We start from the raw sequence: 24,750 nt of genomic DNA on the forward strand, positions 1-24,750 counted from the left end.
ATCTAATCTGTTTAGGCCTTTTAACATTCAGAATGTTTCTATGAGATCCCCCTCATTCTCCTGAACTCCAGGGAATACAGCCCAAGAGCTGCCAGACGTTCCTCACATGGTAACCCTTTCATTCCTGGAATCATTCTTGTGAATCTTCACTGAACCCTCTCCAATGTCAGTATATACTTTCTAAAATAAAGAGTCCCAAACTGCACACAATACTCCGTGTGGTCTCACGAGTGCCTTATAGAGCCTCAACATCACATCCCTGCTGTAATGTTCTATACCTCTAGAAATGAATGCCAACATTGCATTCGCCTTCTTCACCACTGATTCATCCGGGAGGTTAACATTTAGGGTATCCTGCACAAGGACTCTCAAGTCCCTTTGCATCTCTGCACTTTGAATTTTCTCCCCATCTAAATAATAGACTGCCCGTTTATTTCTTCTGACAAAGTGCATGACCAAACACTTTCCAACAGTGTATTTCATTTGCCACTTCTTTGTCCATTCCCCTAAACTATCTAATTTTCTCTGCAGGCTGTCTGTTTCCTCAACACTACCCACTCCTCCACCTATCTTTGTATCATCGGCAAATTTAGCCACAAATCCATTAATCCCATAGTCCAAATCATTGACATATATCGTAAAAAGCCGCGGTCCTAAAACTGACCACAGTGGAACTCCACTGGTAACTGGCAGCCAGCCAGAATAGGATCCCTTTATTCCTACTCTCTGTTTTCTGCTGATCAGCCAATGCTCCACTCACGTTAGTAACTCCCCTGTAACATGGAGTCATGGGCTCTTATCTTGCTAAGCAGCATCATGTGCAGCACCTTGTCAAAGGCCTTCTGAAAGTCCAAGTACACGACATCTACTACATCTCCTTTGTTTTCCTTGCTTGTAACTTCCTCCAAAAATTGCAGTAGGTTAGTCAGGTAGGATTTTCCTTTCAGGATGTGCCTCCAGGTACTCTGTAATCTCACCCCTAACAATCGATTCCAACAACTTCCCAACCACTGGTATCAGGCTAACAGGTCTATAGTTTTCTTTCTGCTACCTCCCACCCTTCTTAAGCAGTGGAGTAATATTTGCAGTTTTCCAGTCATCTGATACAATGCAAGAATCTATCGATTCTTGAAAGATCATTATTAATGTCTCCGCAGTCTCTCCAGCTACTTCCCTCAGAACCCAAGACATTCCATCAGGTCCAGGAGATTTTTCCACCCTCAGACCATTAAGTTTCCTGAGCACCTTCTCAGTCATAATTTTCACTACACATACTTCACTTCCCTGGCACTTTTGAATGTCCAGTATACTGTAGATGTTTTCCATCGTGAAGACTGATGCAAAATATGCATTCAGTTCCTCTGCCACCTCTGTGTCTCTCATTATAATATCTCCAGCTTCATTTTCTATTGGTCCTATATCTACCCTCAACTCTCTTTTATCATTTATGTACTTAAAAAAGCTTTTCGTATCTTCTTTGATATTAGTCTCCAGCTTACTTTCATAATTCATCTTTGCCTTCCTAATGGCCATTTTTAGTTTCCTTCTGCAAGTTTGTAAAAGCTTCCCAATCCTCTATCTTCCCACTAACTTTGGCTTCGTTGTATGCCCTTTTATTTGCTTTTACTTTGGCTCTGTCTTCACTTGTCAGCCAGGATAGTGTCCTTCTTCCATTCGAAAATTTCTTCTTATTTGGAATATATCTGTCTTGCACTGCTCTCATTTGTTTGCAGAAACTCCAGAATTCTAGCCATTGCTGCTCTGCTGTTCTTTCTGCTAGTGTCCCTTTCCAGTCAACCTTGGTCAGCTCCCCTGTCATGCCACTGTAACTTCCTTTATTCCACTGAAATACCAACACATTGGAATTTAGTTTCTCCTTCTCAAATTTCAAAGTGAACTCAATCATATTGTGATTACTGCTCAATCATATTGTGATTACTAACAATCTTAACAAAGATAGGGTTTCTCTTGTCCTCACTTACCACCACATGTACATTTGTATCTAACACATAATTCTTCACAACTTCCACCACCTTCAATGGGATCCTAGCACCAGACTCAACTTTACCTCCCACCCACTCTCCACTCTCTCCCTCCATAGTTACCTTCTCTATTTGCCCCTACCTACTAATGCCCCTCCTGGCACATAGAACTGCAGTGACAGAAATGCTACATCTGCCCATTCACCTCCACCCTTACCTCCATTCATATCCCCAAAGTCCTTCCAGGTGAGACAACACTGCATCTGTGAATCTGGGGTCACATCTATTGTATGCAGTGCTCCTGATCCAGCCTCCTCTACGTTGGTGATCCCAACGTAAATCAGGAGACTGCTTTGTAGAGCACCTCCATTCCAGAATCAGAATCAGATTTAATATCACTAGCATACAGTGCCTATAAAAAGTATTCACCCACCACCTTGAAAGTTTTTATGTTTTATTGTTTTACGACATTGAATCACAGTGGATTTAATTTGGTTTTTTTGACACTGATCAACAGAAAATTTCACTTTTGTGTCAAAGTGAAATTTCTATAAATCGGACTAAAATTTTTATAATTATTAAACATAAAATAATTGATTGTATAATTACTCACCCCCTTCAAGTCAGTATTTAGTAGATGCATTCTGGCAGCAACTATAGCCTTGAGTATGGTGGGTAGGTTTCTATCACCCTTGCACATCTGGACACTGCAAATTTTCCCCATTCTCCTTTACAAAACTGCTTAAGCTCTGTCAGATTGCATGAGGATTGTAAGTGAACAGCCCTTTTCAAATTCTCAGTCGGATTAAGGTCTGGACTCTGACTTGGCCACTCCAGGACATTAATTTGGTTGTTTTTAAGCCATTCCTGTGTAGATTTGACTTTATGTTTGGGGTCTTTGTCTTGTTGGAAAACAAAACTCCCAAGTTACAGTTCTCTTGCAGTCTGCATCCAGTTTTCCTTCAGGATTTCCCTGTATTTTGCTGCATTCATTTTACCCTCTACATTCACAAGCCTTCCAGGGCCTGCTGCAGTGAAGCATCCCCACAGCGTGATGCAGCCGCCACCATGCTTCTTGCTAGGGATGGTGTGTTTTTGATGATGTGCAGTGTTCCGCTTATGCCAAACATAACATTTAATCTGATGGCCATAAAGCTCAATTTTGGTTTCATCGGACCATAGAACCTTCTTCCAGCTAACTTCAGAGTCTCCCACATGCCTTCTGGCAAACTCTAGCTGAGATTTTATGTGAGCTTTTTTCTCTCTTTGCCACTCTCCCATAAAGCTGTGACTGGTGAAGCACCCGGGCAACAGCTGTTGTCCCTCCTATCTCAGCCGCTGAAACTTGTAACTCCTCCAGAGTTGTCATAGGCCTCTTGGTGGCCTCCCTTATAGTCCCTTTCCTGAATGATCACTCAGCTTTTGAGGATATCCTGCTCTGGGCAGATTTACAGCTGTGCCATATTCTTTCTATTTCTTGATGATTGACTTAACTGTACTCTAAGCGATACTCTGTGACTTGGAAATTTTCTTGTATCCATCTCCTGACTTGTGCTTTTCAATAGCCTTTTCATTGGACTTTCCAGATATTGGTGTATTTTTACTACTATCAATTGAAATACCTTGACTGTACCCAGATCTCCACTTAACTAACTGTGTGACTTCTAAAACTGATTGGCTGCACATGTGATGATTTAGTGTGTCATATTAAAGGAGGGGGGAGGGTGAATACTTGTGCAGCCAACTATTTTGTGTTTTATATTTGTAACTAATTTTGATAATTTTGTTTTCTCTTTGACACAAAAGAGTCTTTTTCTGTTGATCAGTGTCAAATAAAGCCAAAATTAAATCTGCTGTGATTCAATGGTGTAAAACAATAAAACATGAAATCTTTCGGGAGGGGGGGTAATACTTTCTATATGTCAAGAACTGTGTTAACTTTATGGCAGCAGTACTATGAAAAACATGACAAATATAGAGAAAAAAACTGAGTGACATTAAGTATGCGTGTCTATTAAATAGTCAAGTTAAAATAAGTAGTGCAAAAGAATAGAAATAAAAAAAAGACATGAGGCCCTGTTCATAGGTTCAACGCCCATTTAGAAATCCGATGGCAGAGGCGAAGAAGCTGTTCCTGAATTGCTGAGTTTGTGTCTTCAGGCTTCTGTGCATTCTTCCCGATGGTAAAAGTGTGAAGAGGACGTGTCCTGGGTGGTGGAGATCCTTAATGATCATGACCGCCTTCCTAAGGCTCCTGGCTTCCTACCTTTTCTCCTCACCTGCCTATCACCTCCCCCTGTGTCTTTCCTTCTTTCCTTTCTCCCATGATTCACTCTCCTCTCCTATTAGATCCCTTCTTCTCCAGCCCTTTCCTACCCACCTGGTTTCACCTATCACCTTCTAGGTGCTCCTCCTTCCCCACTCCCCACCTTTTTATTCTGGAGCCTTCCCCTTTGCATTTCAGAATGAAGAAGGGTCGTGGCCCTGTTTACTCATTTCCACAGATGCTGCCTGAGTTCCTTTAGCATTTTGTGTATGTTGCTCTGGGTTTCCAGTACCTGCAGAATCTCTTGTGTTAATGGGTACCTCAGGTAGTTAGTCTTGTGAATCAGAACCACTTAGCTTACTTTGTCAAATGAACTGCAATTTTGGGGAAATAAAATAATGTGTGATGTAGAGAGCAAAAAAATGGTTGTTTTTCTCTCTCTACTACCTTGAACTACTGAGTATTTTCAGCATTTTTTCTTTCTCAGATTTTTATCAACTGCAATTTTTATTAGCTTTTGAGGCAGAGCTTTTTCAAACATTTCCAAATTAAAATACTTTCTGTACATTGAGAAAACATTTATTTCTCCTTAGTAAAAACCACTTTGAGGACTATTCATTAAAAATAAATGTCATGGACTTGCTACCTGATCCTCTCAAATGTGAAAGCTTATAACCTATTTCTTTTTGATATCCTATAATTTTTTCTCTCTTTCTATTCCCCATGAGAAGCAATATACTCCAGGTGTGTAGGATTAAGAATCAGCTATTGCTTTGTAATTCAGTTTTAAGTATAGAAATGATCATGAATCATGAAGCATAAGTATTGGAAATATCAAGCATTAGTTAAGTGGAAATAGTTGTTAAAATGCAGTTGATTTGCTTTATAAGCATTCCTAATTGGTAAAATAAGAGGCTATACGTCATGTCCAGAAATTCAGTAGTATGCATATTGTTTAAGGTTTCCAGATGTTAGATAATGAAGACCAGATTGCATTGCTAAAAGGTTCCACCGTGGAAGTGATGTTCCTTCACTCTGCACAACTATACAACCAGCGTTTCACACAGAGCAGTCACCAGTATCTACAAGGTAAGTAATGGGAGATTCAAAGAAAGAATTCTCAGTTCTGACTACACTTGCCTGCCACAAGAAATTTTAGGAAATATGAGAAATGCAGCAGGAGATTTAACACGCATCAACATGTTTCCCCGTAAAGGAATGTGATTAAAATTTGAAATTGTGCTTTAATGATGAGAGTTTAGACAAAGGGAGAAATTACTTGGGATATTTTATATCTATGCCAGGAAGTATTGAACTGGAGTTTAATATTTTATTCTAAAAGATGACACCTTCTCGCCATACACCTTGTTCCTGGAATGGAAGACACTCTGATCAAATTAAATGTCACCTGGGCACTTCATGCTACATTTTGTTCTTGCTCAAATCAGTCATTCTTTGTTATGAATGAATGCATAATAATATCACTTAATATACCACACTTGCTTAGAGCAGGGGTTCCTAAACTTTTTTATGCCATGGATCCCTACTATTAACCAATGGATCTATGGATATCTGGTTGAGAAACCCTGGTTTAGAGCATTGTAAGAAGAAATTAGTCCCCATTATTCTAAGCCATAACTTAAACAGATCATCTGAAATGGCCCCACTGGAATTCTGACTTGGGTGGTTTCCTTCAGTTATTTAGCTATTGGCACTAACTCAGGATCAGACATGTTTTTTTTAAAAAAATAGGTTCCCTACAAACCATTAGTTCACTGTACAAGTCAAAACAGATAGTAGATGAACTGGAAGAAGAGCAGCAAAGAGCTACAAAGCTTCAGGGCTTTGAAGGTGGAGCCTGGACCTAGGAGGAAGGTGGCAGCTACCAGATGAAATTCTCTCTGCTGCACATAGCGGGCTATGATTGGGTACATGCGATTGAGGAAGCTTCCTAATCAAGACAATAAGTAGCAATTAAAATAAAATTTGCTAATTTAAACCAAGTGACCTTGTCTTAACCACAACCCTTATGCCAACATTGTCCACAAAAAAGCATACAGGGGAATTCAGTTGACATATTCTGATCCCTTAATTCTATAATTTAAGTGACTTTCTACAAAATCTTGGTATTGCCACAGGTGAGAGACTTCAATGTCCATTTTCAAAAGTGTTTTGATATCACTACTGTTGAGATTTGTCTAAATTCTGAAAGATGAAATGGCAAACGGTGAGTGAACCAAACCAGAGATAAAGCTATTTTATATTCTCAGCAATTTATCTATTGCGGATGTAAGTGTCAGTACTGATGGGAGTTAAAATCACTAATTATTTAATAGATGTGTTTACATTGCCAATACTGACATGCTAAAAAGGATACATTTTTTATAGAACTGATAGCCCAAACCTTATCATTCATTAGGCAATAGGGGCCATCAGCAGAAGCAGTATCATATTCCACCACAGTCTGTAATTACTTGCATTGGCATATCCCTCACTCTAACAAGGAAGAGGTTCTAACAGTTATGGACATCTTTCTTTTCTAACAATTAACTCTGCATTCCTCATCTGATTGATGTGTTGTCTCCAAATGATATCAGGCACAATCTCCACTACGTAGGAGAATGGTCCGGTCCTGTCCTTAATTTTCCAAGTACGCATTTTTGTTCACCTCCACCAGCACTGCTTGTCCAGGAGTGAAACATTCAACCTCCTTGTTTCAGGAGCCCTCAATTTGTCTCAGCTGATGGTCTGCATACTCCATCTGAGATTGGGTTTGAGGAGATTCAAGTGTGAGCACAAGGGACGACTCAGGTTTAGCATAGCTGGTGAGATGTTGGTTGTGGAATGTGCTGCATTGCGATATTCAAGCAGATCTTTGGTGAGCTTCGGATTCAGTGTTAGTGTAGTGTGTTACACTGACATTGCTCACAGTGTGTTCTTTATACTCTGGGCAAACCTTCCTGCCAAGCCACTTGTGGTGTGGTGCAGACATAATATGACTTATTCCATTCATTTTCAGGAATGTCTGAAACTGTTCCACAACAAACTGTGGTCCATTAAGTGATCTGGAATATCAGTCCTTGAGAAGAGGCTTATCAACACATCAACAGTGTGCAAGGCTGGGGTGGAGCTATTGGGAGCACTTCTACCACATTTTAGCTGCATCCACTACTAGTGAGAAATTCGTGCTCATGAACGGTCTGGCATAATCCACATGAATCCTCTGCCAGAGCAATGCCAGCTATTTTCAGGGAAGGAGAGAAGCTGCTCTTGGCATCTTCTGAGCTTGTTGGCATCCCAAATAGTGCGTTGTAAGCTGCTCGGTCTGCTGATCTATCCCAGGCCCCAGACCAAGCTTCAAGCCAATGCTTTCATTTTGACCAGGCTGAAATGACTGGCACTTAGATTCTCCAACACTTTATTTCTCAGCTTGAATGGTACAACTTTCAACCCCAAAATAAGACAACCCCGTCAAGGACAAGTTCATCCCAGTGCTGGTAAAATTGGGGAACTGGAATTTCTGTTGCACATTCTGGACATTTTGGAAGGCCATGCAGGCCTAAGACAAATTGGGGCCTCTTCTAGTTTCCCTTTGGATCATCTCTGCTGTAATAGGGAGACTTTTGATTTGCATTAGGGAGAATGCGTCAAGAGGTGTTTCCTCTTTTGTAAATTTTTCAGGTATTTTCTTTTCACACGGTAAATGGGACAATTCATTAACGTTTCCATGATTACTCATCTTCTTGAATTTGGTGTTGCAATTGTGCCATCTGCATTTGTGTTGTTGGTGTTAATAGAACACTCTTCAGTGGATTGAAAATGGACTCCAGTGGCAGATGATTAGTAATGAGGGTAAACTCTTTCCCATACAGGTACTGGGTGTAACATTTTGCACCCCAAACCAGACTCTAGGTCTCTATCAATCTGTGCATAATTTTTCTCAGTAGCAGTAAGGGAAAGTGATTTAAAGCCTATGGGGTTCACTTCCATTACTCATAACATGTGACAATTATACTTGTATCATAAAGAGAGGTGTCACAGGCAAACTTCACTGGATAGTGTGTGAGTACAGTGTCTGACATCACTATTTCCTTTACCTTATGGAAAGCCACCTAACATTGCTTTTTCTGTTGCCGTTTCTTCCAAATCTATAGTAATAAATTCAAGAGGTGGAGCACAGTAACCAGGTTTGGTAGCAACCTGTTATAGTAAATGACATATCCTTAAAAGGACCATAACTGTGATATGTCCTTTGGACCTGGAGCATGCATCACTGCTTGAATTTTCATAGTACACTTGTGTAATCTCTGCGTCAATGGTATGACCACAGTAAGTGATGCTTGGTTTTAAGAATACACACTTGTCGCATTGTGCTCTGAGCCCATAATCTTCCAATCTAAATGTTTACCACTTTGAGATTTTGGAGATGTTCTTTGTTATCCTTACTGGTAAAAATGTTGTCAGCTTGGTAATACTGTGTGCCTGGGCCTGTGGACCATAGCTTTCTGCCCGAGAGCAGGTGCAGATACTACTACAAAAATAAGCCTATTATAGCAATACATCCATTTGAGTGTTTATGGTGAGGAACACTTTAGACTCTTTCTCCATTTCCATCTGTAGGTAGGCCTCAACTAAGTCCACTTTGCTGAAGGGTTTCCTTGCAGAAAGGTTTGCAAAGATTTTCTCTATCCTGGGCAGAGTGTATTGATCTACTTTCAGTGCTGGGTTGATAGTAGCCTTAGAATCACCACAGATCCTGACAGACCCATTTTTCTTGGCGACTGGGCCCACTGGTTGTCCATGGGCTCTGCCCAACCTTGGAAAGAATTCCTTCAGCCTCTAAACAATCTATATCACTGGCTACTTTATCATGGATGGTATAAGGAACCAGATGGGCTTTGTAAGTCCTGGGTGAGGCATTTTCATTTAACTCTATTTTACCCTTGATATGTTTGAGTTTTCCAATGCCATCCTTGAACACCACTTTGGCATCATTCAGTACCTTTCTTAATTCACTTTCAATTGACTCTATATGTAAATAGTGGATGGATCTCCAGTCTTGTGGAAGTTGTCTCAGCCAACCATGGCCTCACAATGCAGGCCCTTCTGATTTTACCATCTACAAGCCTAATGTGACTTGTTGGTTGTTGTATTTCACTGTTAGAAATGTTATTCCTACAGGAGTTATCTTTTCTCCAGTCTAAGTTCTTAGTTGGATATCTACAGGCTTCAGTTCAGTATCTTTGAAGTGCCATTCAAACTCATTTTGTGGAATGACTGAAACAGCTGAGCCAGTGTCCAATTCCATTTTAATTAATTTGTTACTCAATTCTAGTGTAAGCCATATCAGTTATCTATTCACAAACAAGAGAAAATCTGCAGATGACGGAAATCTTGTGTGTGCATGTTGCTTATCTATTGTTAGTTTTCACATTGAAAACCTCAAGGCTACCCAGTATGTGCCCTACTTTGTTGCATTTTCTGCAAGTTTCATCTTTAAACCTGCAGTGGTCTGGTGTATGTGAACCCCTGCCATAACTGTAACACAATTTGTTCAGCCAGATTGATTTCTGTTTAGACTTTGCAATTTTGTTCATGCTCACTTTTATTGCTGACTGCAACTCAATTGTGTCTCTGTCTCCTGTTTCTATTGCAACAGCAACTTCAACTGCTCACTTAAATGCACGCTGTGCTTCAGTTAGGAGCCATGTTTGAATACCTCTTTGTAAGATTCCACAAATTAAACGATCTCACATTAAGCCCTTCACTGAACAGACAGTGCTTGGACAATCTCTTCAATTCAGTCACGTAAGCTGAACTAGACTCCCTTTTGATTCTGCTTATTGAGCTAAAGTGTTCTGCAATCAACAATGGTTTGGTTCTAAATGCTTCTTCATCACTATCATGATATCAGCAAAGCTCATTTCAGCTGGTTTGGTTAGTCAAATTTCTAAGCAAACTGTATGCCTTCAAATCCAAAGCATTCAGCAAAACTACTATACACATCTCATCGGCTATTTCATTTGCTTTAAAAGATTGCTCAGTTCGCTCAGTTTAGAATATCCAGTTATCTCTTGTGCAAATGAACACATGCTTCTTTCCGACATAGCTAGTCACTTCTGTTTTTTTAAATTTCTGATTATAATCACCCATTATTCACTGGTTATTACTGAATTTGTCCGTTTTTTGCCTTTTTTTAAAACTGTAACATTTTTCTCCACTTCAACAGGTAGGTAGTCACCTCAGGTTCATTTTACAACTTACTCATTACCGTTATGTGTTGTAACTCCACAAACCAATTGCAAGGAAAAAACAAGGAGCCAAAAATACATGCTTGTACAACAGTGGGTTAATGACGTAGGCCATTCATGTACTTTTACACATAACTTGTAATGACCATTGTAAACAACAAAGAATGGATAAGCAAACAATATATTTAAAACATTACTCAAATATTACTTACATATTAAATACACAGAAAGGTGCCTAAAATGTCACCCGAGAAAAACTGCATGACTAGGTGAGACAAAATAGCTAAATGAGCATCCACGTAGACAGAGCAATTCCATAATTAGCATGTCAGATTGTGAATAGTGATGGACCACTGATGTAGTAATTATAGTCTCAAGCTTGCTGTCTTTTAATACAATCATGAAGAATCTTAACTTCAAGTTGACTTTCTGTGTATGTCTCATATTCTTTGATTCAAAATCCTACCAATTTCAGTCTTGAGTTTACTTTCTGGCAGAATCCAGAGACTTCTGGAGAAAGAAGTAGCAAAACTGTAGAATAATTTAACATCCATGTCCATATTAGCTGACCTTTCTTTTGACAGAATGAGCCTGAACTCTACGCTTTCCATCCGGATGAAACAATTATCTGATGACATTTTATTTATTTCAGTACAGTAAAATTATGTTAATCTAGCATTCTCAGTTCTTTGATGGTACTGGATAAGCAAATTTTTGAGACAAGTAAATGTTTTTCCTACTAAGATTTCAAGACACTCTTAATTTGCTTTTTCATGTTACGCAACAGAATAATAACTTTTCTGGTGTACCAGGGAGTGCAGGAAATATCACCAGCTGAGTTTCAAGGTCCCAAGGCCCCAACATTTGGAAGGGAGTACTGGAATTTGCACCTGGTGAGCTTGATGCTGAACTCTTAGGGTTTCCAGATAGTTGGATATTTCCAAATACCAGATCATCAGAGTTTTATAGCCAATAAGGACAGTGAGTAGAGTCATACAACTCATCACAAGAGTCAATCTTGTGTACCTGCACTTCATTACCTCAAAATCTGGAGGAATAGATAAAAGATGGAACTATGTGGGAACTGCTTTTCCCAGAGTGTAGAAAATCTGTAGAACTCTCTGCCCAGAACAGCAGTACAATATAACTCATTAAGTATACTTAAGGCACAGTTAGATAGGTTTTTAGAAGTGCAGGGGAGTTAAGAGTCAAGTGAAAAAGGCAGGTTGGTGGAGCTGAGTCCACAGCCAGATTAACCACGATCTTATTGAATGGTGGAGCAGGCTGCTCTTATTTCTTAAGTTCTTCCTATGTAAGTAAATCCCAGTTTACACTTCAGATAGAAATATTCCTATGGGCCACAGTCTTGTGCCCACATCAGGTTCTTTCAACCCATCTGTCCATATTGCACATTACTCTTGTCTATATTACTCATTACTCTGAACTTGGCTGCTATCCAAAATGGTGAAACGATTTCTTTAAACTAGGAATCTATTATTTTCTGTATTATGTAATACATTAAATTAAACAAATTAGAAAAATAATTTTATTTCCCTCAATTATGACTTGTTTTGTTTGCACTGAAATTTATTATTTGTTAACATACAAAAATAAAATCATATTGTACTGCTGAATATTTATTATGGATGTTCTAGCCTTTGGTGTATGTCTGAGCAATAGATGTTGAAAACTCTTTACTGCAAATTATTCCTTTGTTTGTTCCACAGATACTGATCACTATTCCACACTCCCTGGGTGTTGTCCCAGCCAATGCTTTGAAGACCATATTCCAGCTGTTATGATGGAGCAATCTAATTTGGATGAGATTTCGATCATAGTTCCAAATCGTACATTAGGTACTATCTGCTTGAATATAACACATGATGCAATATTGAGACAAAGGCGATTATTGCACAAGTTCAAATTTCACTTTCTTGTTGAATACAATGAGAATGTTGTAGTTTTTTTTATTTTAACTGTATTTTTAATTTCCTCAGTTCATTAGATTTAGTCCATATGCCATATACTAGGAACAGTAATTCTGTGAAGTCTTAACTCTGTTATCCATATGCCTCTCTATTCTGTAGCTGCAAAAGATATGCTAGAATGGTGTGTGCACCTCCCAGGTGCTAGTGTCAAGAATAGCTCAGAGTGGCTGAAGAATCTTCCCAGGAGGGAGGGTGAGCAGCCAGAGGTACCAATGACGTAGATAGAAAGGGGGAAGAGCTCCTGCACAGTGAGTATATCAGTTAGGGAATAGGCTGAAGGGCAGGACCTCCAAGATAGTAAACTTTGGATTTCTCCCAGTGCCATGTGCTAGTCAGGGCAGGAATAGGATAATAACGCAGATGGATGAGAGGCTGAGAAACAGGTGCAGGGAGCAGGGTTTTAGATTGCTGGATCATTGGGATCTCTTCTGGGAAAGATATGATCTGTACAAAAAGGACGGGTTACACCTGAACATCAGGGAGCCCAATATCCTTGTGAGCAGGTTTTCTAAAGCTGTTGGGAAGGGTTGAAACTATTTTGGCAGGGAGATGGGAACTGGAGTGATAGGCTGAGGATGGGATCATTGGTAAACAAATAGATAGTGTGTAGTGAGACTGTGAGGAAGGATAGGCAGATAATAGAGCAAAGTTGCAGTCAGTGGGATAAATTGAATTGTAATACACAGGCAAAATTGTAAAGAATGAATACTGGACTAAAGATGTTATATATGAGTTCACACAGTATGTGGAACAAGGAGATGTTTTTGTTGTGCAGTTTGATTGGTAGGTTTGACGTTGTGTGCATCACTGAGTAATGGCTGAAAGAAGATCAGAGTCAGGAACTTAATATCCAAGGGCAGGCAGGTAAGCAGAGTGAGTGGGTGGCTCTGTTGGTTAAAAAAATGAAGTCAAATCCTTAAGAACAGGTGACATGGTATCAGAAGATGTAAAATTATTGTGGGTACAGTTCCGAAACTGCAAGGATAAAAAGACCTGGATGGGAGTTACAGTGCCTTAAAAGAGAAGTCAGGGAAATGATAACAAAGAAGCACAAATCTTAGAAAGTGTACTAGACCATCCAAAAGGCACTGAACATACCTTGGAGCTCAGTGCAGTCCATTGTGGAAAAAAAGGGAAAAATATGAAACAACACACTGCCCAGGTCAGGCTACCCTTCCAAACGGCCCTTGTAAAAGAAGTTACTGCGATGCCACAGTCACTCGAAGTGAGCTGCAGAAATCAGTGGCTGGAACTGGAAATTAAGTTCATGGTTCCACAATCTCTAAGGCCTTGCACAAAAAGGATATTTATTGAAAAGTGCCAAAGAAGCAACCTTGGCTTAAAAAAAAAGACATATCCTTGCTCCTAAAGTCTTGCTCCTAAAGACTTTGCATAATGTCACTTTGAAGATACTGTAACGATGCAGAAGAAGGTCTTGTGGTCGGATGAGACTGAAGTGGAACTTTTTGACCTTGTCACGAAGCAATATGTATGACGTAAATCTAATACTGCATATCTGCCAGCTAACACCATTGTTACAGTGAAGAATGATGGAGGTAGCATCATATTATGGGAATGCTTTTGAACAGCAGAGACTGGAAATCTGGTCAGGATTGATGGAAAGCTGAATGCTGCTAAAAGCAGAGACCTTGCTAGCCTCTGACAGAAAGCTTAAACTATGGAGGAAATTCATTTTTTCAGCAGGGCTAAGACTGAAAGCACACTGCCAGAAATACCAAGGAGTAGCTTCAAATGAAGAAAATTGAAGTCCCTGAGTGACAGATTCTTGGCCTTAACCCAATCGAAGATTTCTTGCAAGACCTTAAGATCGCTGTCCACCATTGTTCTCCAACTAACCTGGCATTGCTTGAGCAATTTTCCAAGGAGGAATGGGCAAAATTTCCTTAATCACATTGTTGTGCATAGAGACTTGCCCAAAAAGACTGCTAGCTATACTGAGCAAAGGGGAAAGAATGCTTTTGAACTGCTGATAATTCAGTTGTTGAATTTTTAGTTTCTTATGCTTTACACTTCCCCTGTTTTTGGGGCTCTACTATGAAAAAAAGAGCACGTAATTCACAAATAAAAATTCTCAGTTAAATTGATTAAAATTCCCAGTTGTAATACTTACTTATGTGAACAAAGGATTGAGGGCAATACCTTTTTTAAAAGCACTGTATATACAAGCCTCTGAACAGTAGCCAGGATGTGAAATATAAATTACGACCGGAGATAGAAAAGTCATGTAATGGCATGACTTTAGGCAATGTTATGATAGTTATTTTATATGCAGGTAAATTGGGAAAATCAGTTTGGTGCTATATCCCAAGAAAGGGACTTGTAGAATGCCTGTGAGATGGCTTTTCAGTGCAGCTTGTGGTTGAACTCACTAAGGGAAAGGCAATTCTGGATTGAATGTTGTACAATTAACCAGATATGATTAAGGAACTTAAGGATTACTGCCTTAAGAGTAATGATGGAATACACCCTGCAGTTTGAGAGGAAGGAGATATATATAAATACTTTAGTCTTAGTATTAGTATTACAGTGGAGTAAAGGGAATTACAGAGGGAGAAGAGAGGAGTTGAACAAAATTGATTGGAAGGGGTCACTAGCAGAGATAATGGCAGAACAGCAATGGCTGGAGTTTCTGGGGGCAATTCAGAAGCTGCATTTCAAAAATGAAGTATTCTAAAGGGAGGATTAGACAACTGTGGTTGACAAAGACAACATAAAAGGAAAATATAGTATAATATAGCAAAAAATAATTGGAAGTTAGAGGATTGGGAAGCATTTAGAAACCAAAAGAAGACAAGTAAAAAGCCATAAGGAGAGAAAAGATTAAATATGAAGGTAAGCCAGCCAATAATATAAAAGAATATACCAAAAGCTTTTTCCAGATATATAAAGAGTAAGAGAGGCAAGAGTTGATATTGGACCACTGAAAAATGATATTGAAGAGGTAGTAATGGGAGACAAGGAAATGGTGACAAACTTAATAAGTATTTTGCATCAGTCTTCACCGTGGAAGACACTAGCCGTATGCCAGTAATTCGAGAGTGTCAGAAGGCAAAAGTGAGTGTAGTTGCTATCACTTGGGATGCTGAAAGTTCTGAAGGTAAATAAACCCAGACCAAATGGACTACATCCCTGGGTTGTGAAAGAGGTAGCTGAAGGGATTATGGTGGCATTAACCATGTAACAATTACAGCATGGAAACAGGCCATCTCGGTCCTTCTAGTCCATGCTGAACACTTACTCTCACCTAGACCCACCTACCTGGACTCAGCCCATAACCCTCCATTCCTTTCCTGTCCAATTTTTTCCAATTATATCCAATTTTTTTTAAATGACAAAATTGAACCTGTCTCTACCACTTCTACTGGAAGCTCATTCCACATTTGTGGAATTAGTAACTCCACACTCATAATTAGTAATGATCTTTCAAGAATCCATATGAACGTAAGACATAGAAGCAGAATTAGGCCATTTGGCCCATCAAGTCTGCTCTACCATTCAATCATGGCTGATCCTTCTCTCCCCCACCTCAACCCCATTCCCTGGCCTTCTCCTTGTAACCTGTGATGTGTGTCCAATCAAGAACCCCCAGATTCTGGAATGGTTCTGGAAGACTGGAAAATTGCAAATGTCACTCCACTCTTTAAGAAAGGAGGGAGGCAGATTAAAAGAAATTATAAGCCAGTTAGCCTGACTTTGGTGATTGGGAAGATGTTGGAATCCATTACTAAGGATGAAATTATGAGGAACTTGGAGGTGCATGGTTAAATAGGCCAAAGCCAGCATGGTTTTCTTAAGGGGAAATCTTGCCTGACAAATCAGTTGGAATTCTTTGAGGAAATAACAGGGAGGATATCTAAAGGAGAGTCAGAGAACGTTGTTTATTTTGACTTTCAGAAGGCCTTTGACAAGGTGCCGCACGTGAGGCTGCTTAACAAGATACAAACCCATAGTGTTACAGAATGACTAGAAAATCTGCTGACTGGCAGGAAGCAAAAAGTGGGAATAAAGAATGAGAAAGATGATAAAGTATGAGCGAGATAATAAATCAGCCATGATGGAATTGTGGAGCAAACTCAATAGGCTGAATGTCCTTGTTCTATGTCTTGTGGTCTCATCTACAAGTGAATCATCCTCTCTTTAACTATGCAACATAGAGAATATGGAGAAAATATATATAATTTGAATCATTACATTTCCCTTTTACAGCAGAGTTCATCTTTGTGCTGTCCTTGGATTTCTCAGCTACCCATTCCTCCATTGCAAATTTACCAGCATCATGACTGGAGTAGGAGCAATAAAAGCCTCTGTAATTTAATACCAGTGTCCTTACTTATCCACTCAATAAAAACATGTACAAAATAATGAACTGCAAAAGTCATGATGCTTTACTAATATTTAATTTTTGAACTTTCAAGAATCACTAGATTCTGGAATGGTTCTGGAGGATCAATAGGTAAAGCAAAGGGAAAAAACAGTTCCACTTTATCTCATTTATTTATAATACTTTCATTAATTCTGACCGAGTATCGGAATAAAATAATGACATGACATATGGGCTAATTCTAAATAAACAGAAGATTTCTAAAGTTTGATTCAATTTTTAATGTATTGCTTTTGAAAGGAAAGTTCATAATGCTGTACATACCACAGTCTACTTCATGTTAAAAGCAAATTTATGACATTATGGTGCTCTAAGTTCCAATTTAGACATCTTGGTTTATTCTGTTTGGTTTCTTTTAATTCACCTTTATCCATCAAAATCTTCTGTGAGCACCCCATCATGCTTTAAATTATCATGAATCATGTGTGTATTTGTGTTGAAGAGAATTTGGAAGTATTAATGTTGCTCCTTTATGTAACCAGGTATAACTGAAGAATTTATAACACCATTGTTCGATTTCTACAGAAGCATGGGGGAGCTGAATGTGACAGATACAGAATATGCCTTACTTTCTGCAACCACAATTCTTTTCTCAGGTAAAAAAAGACATTCACTAATTAGGTAGGCCAAATATAATTCAGCATGAGTTCTAATCAAGCTAAAGTAAAAATGTTGTGGATGTTAATTGGGAATTATTGGTACAGTTGATGAAAAGACTTCCCATTTGCTGATTTCCCCTAATGCCACTGCAATTTAAATGGATAAGACAAGGTTACATTTTAAACTCCTTGCAGACCAGATAAGGTTACCAAAGTTCAAATTAAATTTATTATCAAAATACATGAATCTCACCATTTACACCCTCAGATTCATTTCCTTGTGGGTATACTCAAGAAATCCATAATGGAATAATAACGATAACAGAATCAATGGAAGACTGACCAACTTTGGGTGTTCAACTAGTGTGCAAAATATAACAAACTGCAAATACAAAAAGAAATAAAATGAAGATGATAATAATAATAATAAATAAGCAATAAATATCAAGAACACGAAATTAAGAGTCATTGAAAGAGAGTCCATGGGTTGAAGGAATGATGAGGCAAGTAAAGTTATCCTGTTTGGTTCAAGAGCCTGATATTTGAGGAATAATAATTGTTCCTGAACCTGGTGGTGGGTGTCCCTGATAATGGATACTGTTTTCCTGTGACAGTATTTCGTGTAGATGGGCTCAAGGTTGGGGAGGGCTTTACCTGCTGTATCCACCACTTTTCTAGGATTTTCTGTTCAAGAGCATTGGTGTTTCTATACCAGGCTGTGATGCAGTGAATCAATATACCCTCCACTATATCTACAGAAGTTTGTCAGTTTTTGATGTCATCCCAAGTCTTCGTAAACTCCTAAGGAAGTGGAGGTGCTGCTGTGCTTTCTTTATAAGTGCACTTACATGCTGGATCCAGGACAGGTCCTCCAAAATAATAACAGAGAGGAATTTAAAGTTGTTGACTCTCTCCACCTCTGATCCTGTGATGAGGACTGGCTCATGGACCTCTGGTTTCCTTCTCCTGAAATCAGTACTCAGCTCCTTGGTCTTGCTGACATTGATAAAAAGGCTGTTATGGCACCCCTCAGATTTTCAATCTCCCTCCCACATGCCGATTCATCACCACCTTTGACTTGCCCTACAACAGTAGTGTCATCAGCAAACTTGTACATGGCATTGGAGCTGGGCTTAGCCACACAGTCATAAGTGTAAAGAGAGTAGAGCAGGGGGCTAAACACACAGCCCGTGGTGCATCTATGCTGATGGAGATTGTAGAGGAGACGTTGCCAATCCAAACTGACTGGGATCTGAAAGTGAGGAAATTGAGGATCCAGTTGCCTAAGGAGTTATTGAGGTCATGGTCTTGGAGATTATTGATTAGTTTTGAGTGGATGATGGTATTGAATGCATTGCTGTAGACAATAAAGAGCATCCTGATGTACACATCTTTGCTGTCCAGACATTCCAAGGTTGAGTGAAGAACCAGTGAGATGGCATCTACTATGGAAACAGTTGGAAGACCTGAAATTTCCTTCATTGCATTTATAAGTTTGCTGTGGTGTTATCACTTTTAGGTTTCTCATCAGTTAGGCTGAGTGTCATGACAATGCCCTTGACACAGTTTTAGATCTACAGTTCTGAGAGATATCACAAGCATTCTGTTCATGGGTTCTGGATCTGAATGTAGAACAGAGAAGGAACACAGACAGCAGGTGTGGCAAGATAACTGTTAAATTCACTGAAGCATTTCCGGATATCATACTGGATACAGAAAGGGGTAAAAAAGAGTAATTATTTTCCTTTTAATGGATTGATGATATCCTGAAGATCAAAAAGATGCAGCTATTAGTAGCTAAAGAGGTGATCCTCTATTCCTAGATTTAATGCTACAAATGATTTAAAGAATCTTCAGATCAGGAAGTGCAAGAACAGTGATATTAGCCTACATGCTGTGCTTTAAGCACATCCCCGAATCGCTCCCTGTCTAGTCAGAATCAGAATATATAAATAAAATATTCCTAGAAAACCATGAATTTTGTGCCTGGTTTGAGGTCTTGATCTTTAAACACCTTTCTCCTCAATTGACCAAACGCCATACTGATGGATTAAAAGCAATAGTAAATTTCTATCTTTACTGCAAAATTGCTCCTTAGGTCAGGAAAGCAGTCAACCTTTATTATCAGAGCACAATGGAAAGTTTGGTGACGGAATAGTAGGCAGGAGTGATTAAATAATGAGGAATGATGCTGACAGGCAAATGTTGGTGAAATAAGGCAAGGAATAAACACCGAGTAAGATGAGCTGTAATTGATACGAATACCAGCTACTGCTCTCTGAAAACTAAAACATTTGTGGTAACAATCTACTTATTATGATATTTGATGGTAGTTATAGTTTTCTCTTCTTTATATTCCCCATTTATGAAAATTCTTTTCGTCTCTGCAAAAAGCGTCCCCATAACAACGTTATCTTTCATCTCCAAAGACTTTGACCTTGTTGTTGCTTTCCAAATAGTTCCTAAACTTTCTTACAATTCTATATCTTACTTTCAATTATGATTCCATCCTCCAGCTACATTAAAATAGCCCACATCAAGGTAAGTCAAATTTATTGTCATATACATCAGAGAATGTATGTACAGGTGCAATGAAACACTTACAGCAGTATCACAGGCATGTAGCATCACAAGAAATACATAAATTAAAAATACAGAATTTTTACAAGAATACAATTAGAACAACATGAAATGTCATTTTAGTGCAAAGTGATCAAAATGTTGTTAAACTGTAGTGATTAGGGTTTTGCTAGTTAGTAGCTATTGATGAACTTGGTGGTGTGAGGCTTTGGGCTCCTGTACTTTCTGCCCGATGGTAGTTGTGAAAAGATGGCATGCCTGGATAGTGGGGATTTTTGATGATGGTTGTTGCCTTTTTAAGGCAGTGCTTCTTGTGTATGGTACCAACATCAGGGAGGGATGTGCCCATGATGTATTGAGCAGAGTCCACTGATCTCTGCAGCGTCTTTATGTTCCTGAGCATTCAAATTGCCATACCAGACTATGATGCAACCAGTTAAGATACTCTCAACAGTACATCTGGAAAACCTTGTTAGGTGTTTGGTGACAAAGCTGAACCTCTTTAACCTCTTAAGAAAATAAAGAGACTGCACACCTTCCTTAAAATTGAATCCATGTGCTGGGTCAAGGACAAATCATCTAATATGTTAACGCCCAGGAATTTAAAGCTACCGACTCTCTCCACTGCCGATACCCCCAAACAGTCTGGCACATGTTCACCCTCCTGAAGTCCAAAGTTAGTTCCTTAGTTTTGCTAACATTGTGAAGTGGCTTTTGTTGCGGCACTACTCAACAAAGTGCCCTACTTCACTCTTGTATGCTGACTCACCACCACCTGCAATTTGTCTAACAACTGTAGTGTTGTTGGTAAACTTGAAGGTGGCATTGGAGCTGTGTTTTGCCACGCAATCGTGTGTATAAGGAGTAAAACAGAGCTAAGCGCATATCTTGAAGTGTGTTAATGATCAGTGCGAAAATGATATTGTTACAAATCCTCACTGATTGGTTGGCTGATGAAGAAGTTGAGCAATCACTTACACTGTCTCAACATTGTGAATAGAATTTTATATGACTATGGCCATATTAACTCTCCTTCCTTGTCTTCTTGACCCCAAATCTTCAAATAGTCAACAGACTGTCTTCACCAAATGCTTCTCCTCCATTGTCCCAATGTTTAGGGCAGTTTCACTTATCTACTTGTAACCAGAGAATCAACTGCAATGATTTACTCATCAGAACTATGTAGGAGCAGGAGTAGGTTGACTTCTTGTGCCAGCTTCATTATTCAATATAATTATGGTTGAATTTTAATACAAATTATTTGCCAACACAAACCCATGTATTTCCTTACTTGCACACTAGGAGGCCATCTGGCCCATCATATGCACTGTGGCTTCCAGGAAATCAATACCATTAGTTCCACTTCCCCTCTCCTTATTTTCTTCTCCTGTATAACTTATTCTCCCTCACAAAAACCCATTATATCCACTTCATTTTTGTTTAATATTAACCTACAATGGCTTATTAATTTTTCAGGATATCTTTGAGACATGGGAGGAAACTGGAGCACGTGGAATAATCCCATCAAGTTTTTAAGACTACATGCTAACTCTGGCCAAACAACCCAGGTTTCTTGGCTTCCTTAATATCTAAAAAACTATTGACATTAAATGCTATGTAGAGGCCTTCCAAGGTTCTTTGCTTGATCTCCTTCCATTTCTTATTTACATAGTCGCTCCTGGCAACATAAATTCTTCATGTAATATAACTCTTACTTCTCTCACACACTACCTGATTTTCTTCCCTTCACTTTCTTTGATCTGTCACATCTGCTATTTAAAAAGTAGAAATATTCTTCAAATAAAAACGGGAACTGATGTCTTTGATTCCCCAAACAAGCTCCTTTTTTTGACCGATAATTTCTACCTCTTTTCCTGGCAAATGACCTAAGCTAAACAAATTCATTCACAATCTTTTTGGACCAAATGTCCTGATTATAGATAATCAACTTGAAATATTAATTCTCTCTCTCTCTCTCTCTCTCTCTCTGTATACATGGCCTGGTCTGTTAGTATTTTCAACATCTTGTTTTTATTTTCTGCATCCAGTTTTATCCTATTGACTCATAATCTAGGTGTCCTGTTTGACTCTATGATGGTATTCAGTCTAAATATTGGCCCGATCATACCTCATTAACTGACCCCAACTGTGACAGCTCATGTACTGATGTAATGCACACATTTGTATATATATATATTTTTATCCAGCTATTCAATGTGCTTTCAGCTGGTCTGTGGTACCTCTATTTCCCATCCATCATATATTTATATTCATTCAAACTGTAAACTTCTACATCATGCATATTCCTAATTTTAATCATTCCACCACCAACAGCCAATAAGATGATGATATACCCTGGAACTCCATCTCCATTTCTTGTTTCTTTAAAGTGCTTCATAAAGCCTAACTACAGTGTTGGTGATCAAGCGAAGGTTGTCAGTGGTGGGCTGCTGAGAGGACATGGAGATTGCAAGGGCAATGGGGAAGGTTACCAATTGCAAAAAGAGAGTGTACTTATCATTGGAGGGTGCAAACATTAGTACAGAGAGTGGAAGAAAGCACTCTTTCTCCTCCTAGCCTACAAGTAATGGTGGAAAGGCAACTAACTATTCCACAAAAATAGTCTGTACGTTTGTTTGAACATAGAACATAGCACAGTTCAGCATAGTAATAAACTCACAATGTAGTGATGAACCAAATAAATTAGTCATCAAAAGCTAACTGAACTTATGTCTAAACAATGTCCATATCACTCCGTTGTCCTCACAGTCATGTGCCTACCTAAACATCTCCTAAAATTCCCTAATGCATCTGCCTATCCTACCATCCCAACCAGTGCATTGGGTAAAAAACTTGCCTCTCACATCTCTTTTAAAATTCCCCCCCCCCACATGTTTTCTAATATTAGACAATTCCACCCTGGGAAAAAGATACTGTCTGCTTTATCTATGCCTTTCATAATCTTATAAACTTCTACCAACTCTCCCATCAGCCTCTGCCACTCTGGAGGAAGTAACCCAAGTTTGTCCAACCTCTTGTTATAGCATATGTTTTCTAATCCAGGCAACATAACCACTTTCAGGGCAGTATGAACTTGGACCACAAGATCCTTTTCCTCATCAACATTGTTAAAGGTCTTGCTTAAGTTCAGCTGCAGTTTTTCTGACACCAGAGAAATTTAGCTAGTCAACGTCAAGTTTGGTAAACAGAGAAAATCATGCTGTAGCCATTACAAAACATACGCAAACAAATCAACAGCTAAAGGTTAATTGGTTGTCTGCTTCAGTCATGCCCTCTTTAACCCTGAGGTGGCAAATGCAAAGCTAAAGACAAAAATAAAGCTATGATTAGTTTATTTGTCACATGTGCATCAAAACATATAGTGAGATGCCTTATTTGCCTCAACAACCATCACAGTCCAGGGATAGTCCTGGGGCAGCCTGCAAGTGTTGCCGTGCTTCCGGCTCCAACATAGCATGCCTACGATTTAGTAACTCTAACTCAATAAAGGTTTGGAATGTGTGAGAAAACGAGAGCAACTGGAGGAAATCCATATGGTCACTCGGAGAATGTACAAACTCCTTACAGCTGGTGCTGTAAAGCATTATGCTAACCACTTTGCCACCATGTATGAGTACTTCCTGCATTTTACACAGCTCAGGTCAGGCAGCATCTATAGAGGGGAATGAAAATTGACATTTTGGGCCAAGGCTTTTCACCAGGACTGTAAAGGAAGGGGGAAGAAGGTTGGCAGAGGGGAAAGGCAATGGGTAAAGAATGCTGGGAGGTGATAAGCAGAAGAGGTAAAGGGTTGAAAAAGAAGTAATTTGATAGGACGGAGCAGTAGAAAAAGGGAAAAAAGGTAAGTGGAGGGGCACCAGAGGGAGGTGATGAGCAGGTCAGGAGAAAAGAATGGATAGGAGGGGAATCAGAATGGGGAATGTAAAAAGAGAGAAAGGAGAGAGAGTAGAAATTATTGAATTTGAGAAATCGATGTTAATGCCATCAGGTCAGAGGCTACCCAGGCAGAATAGGAGGTGTTGCTCCTCTAACCTCAGAGCAGTCTCATCAAGATCATACAGGAGGCCATGGGCTGACATGTCGGAATGGAGATTAGAAGTCGAACTGAAATGGGTAGCTGCTGGGAAATCACACCTAATATGGTGTCTCACACTAATCCTTCCATATTTTTTAACTGTTAGACTTTTCATTTTTATCATGAGTTTACACTAAATATCTTGTAATTCATATTTCTACAATTTGAATCTTTAAGCTACTATTCTGCATCAGAATTACCCTATTGCCATTCTTTGTTTACATGTCAAGCTACTCCTCATGTGTCATGCTAAGAACAAATATCAAAAAATATTTAAGTAACTTTCTTATAACCATATTATTTATTCTTGTGACTTTATCCTCGTAACATTAAAATAATATACCACATAGGATTTACTACTTATTATGTCATTTTGTGCCACAACTAACTGAAGGAAAAACAATTGAACTACTACAGTGTACTGGCATTTTTGTTCATAAAATATTAATTATTCTTTAGTTGAAGTGAGGGGTAATATCTATTTCGGGACTCACACCGCTAGGTTCAGGAAGTTATTACCCCTCAAACATCAGGCTCTTGAATCAAAGGGGATAACTTCACAGAGCTTCACTTGCACCATCATTGA

At 39.0% G+C, this 24,750-nt stretch overlaps 1 protein-coding gene across 4 annotated transcripts in view; it reads left to right on the forward strand.

Moving 5' to 3' along the window:
• The window catches only part of LOC132395774 (bile acid receptor-like), a 117,084-nt gene that overhangs the window by 90,191 nt on the left and 2,143 nt on the right, over positions 1-24,750 (forward strand). For 3 of the 4 annotated variants that reach the window (XM_059972788.1, XM_059972789.1, XM_059972790.1), the window contains exons 8-10: positions 5,209-5,337; positions 12,227-12,355; positions 17,372-17,485. In XM_059972788.1, the coding sequence (XP_059828771.1) occupies positions 5,209-5,337; positions 12,227-12,355; positions 17,372-17,485 (372 nt within the window). The remainder of the gene's footprint in view (positions 1-5,208; positions 5,338-12,226; positions 12,356-17,371; positions 17,486-24,750) is intronic. The other variant, XR_009512738.1, reaches the window with a different exon arrangement.

The sequence above is a fragment of the Hypanus sabinus genome, chromosome 6, assembly GCF_030144855.1.
Source record: "Hypanus sabinus isolate sHypSab1 chromosome 6, sHypSab1.hap1, whole genome shotgun sequence".
In the NCBI taxonomy this organism is placed as follows: domain Eukaryota; kingdom Metazoa; phylum Chordata; class Chondrichthyes; order Myliobatiformes; family Dasyatidae; genus Hypanus; species Hypanus sabinus.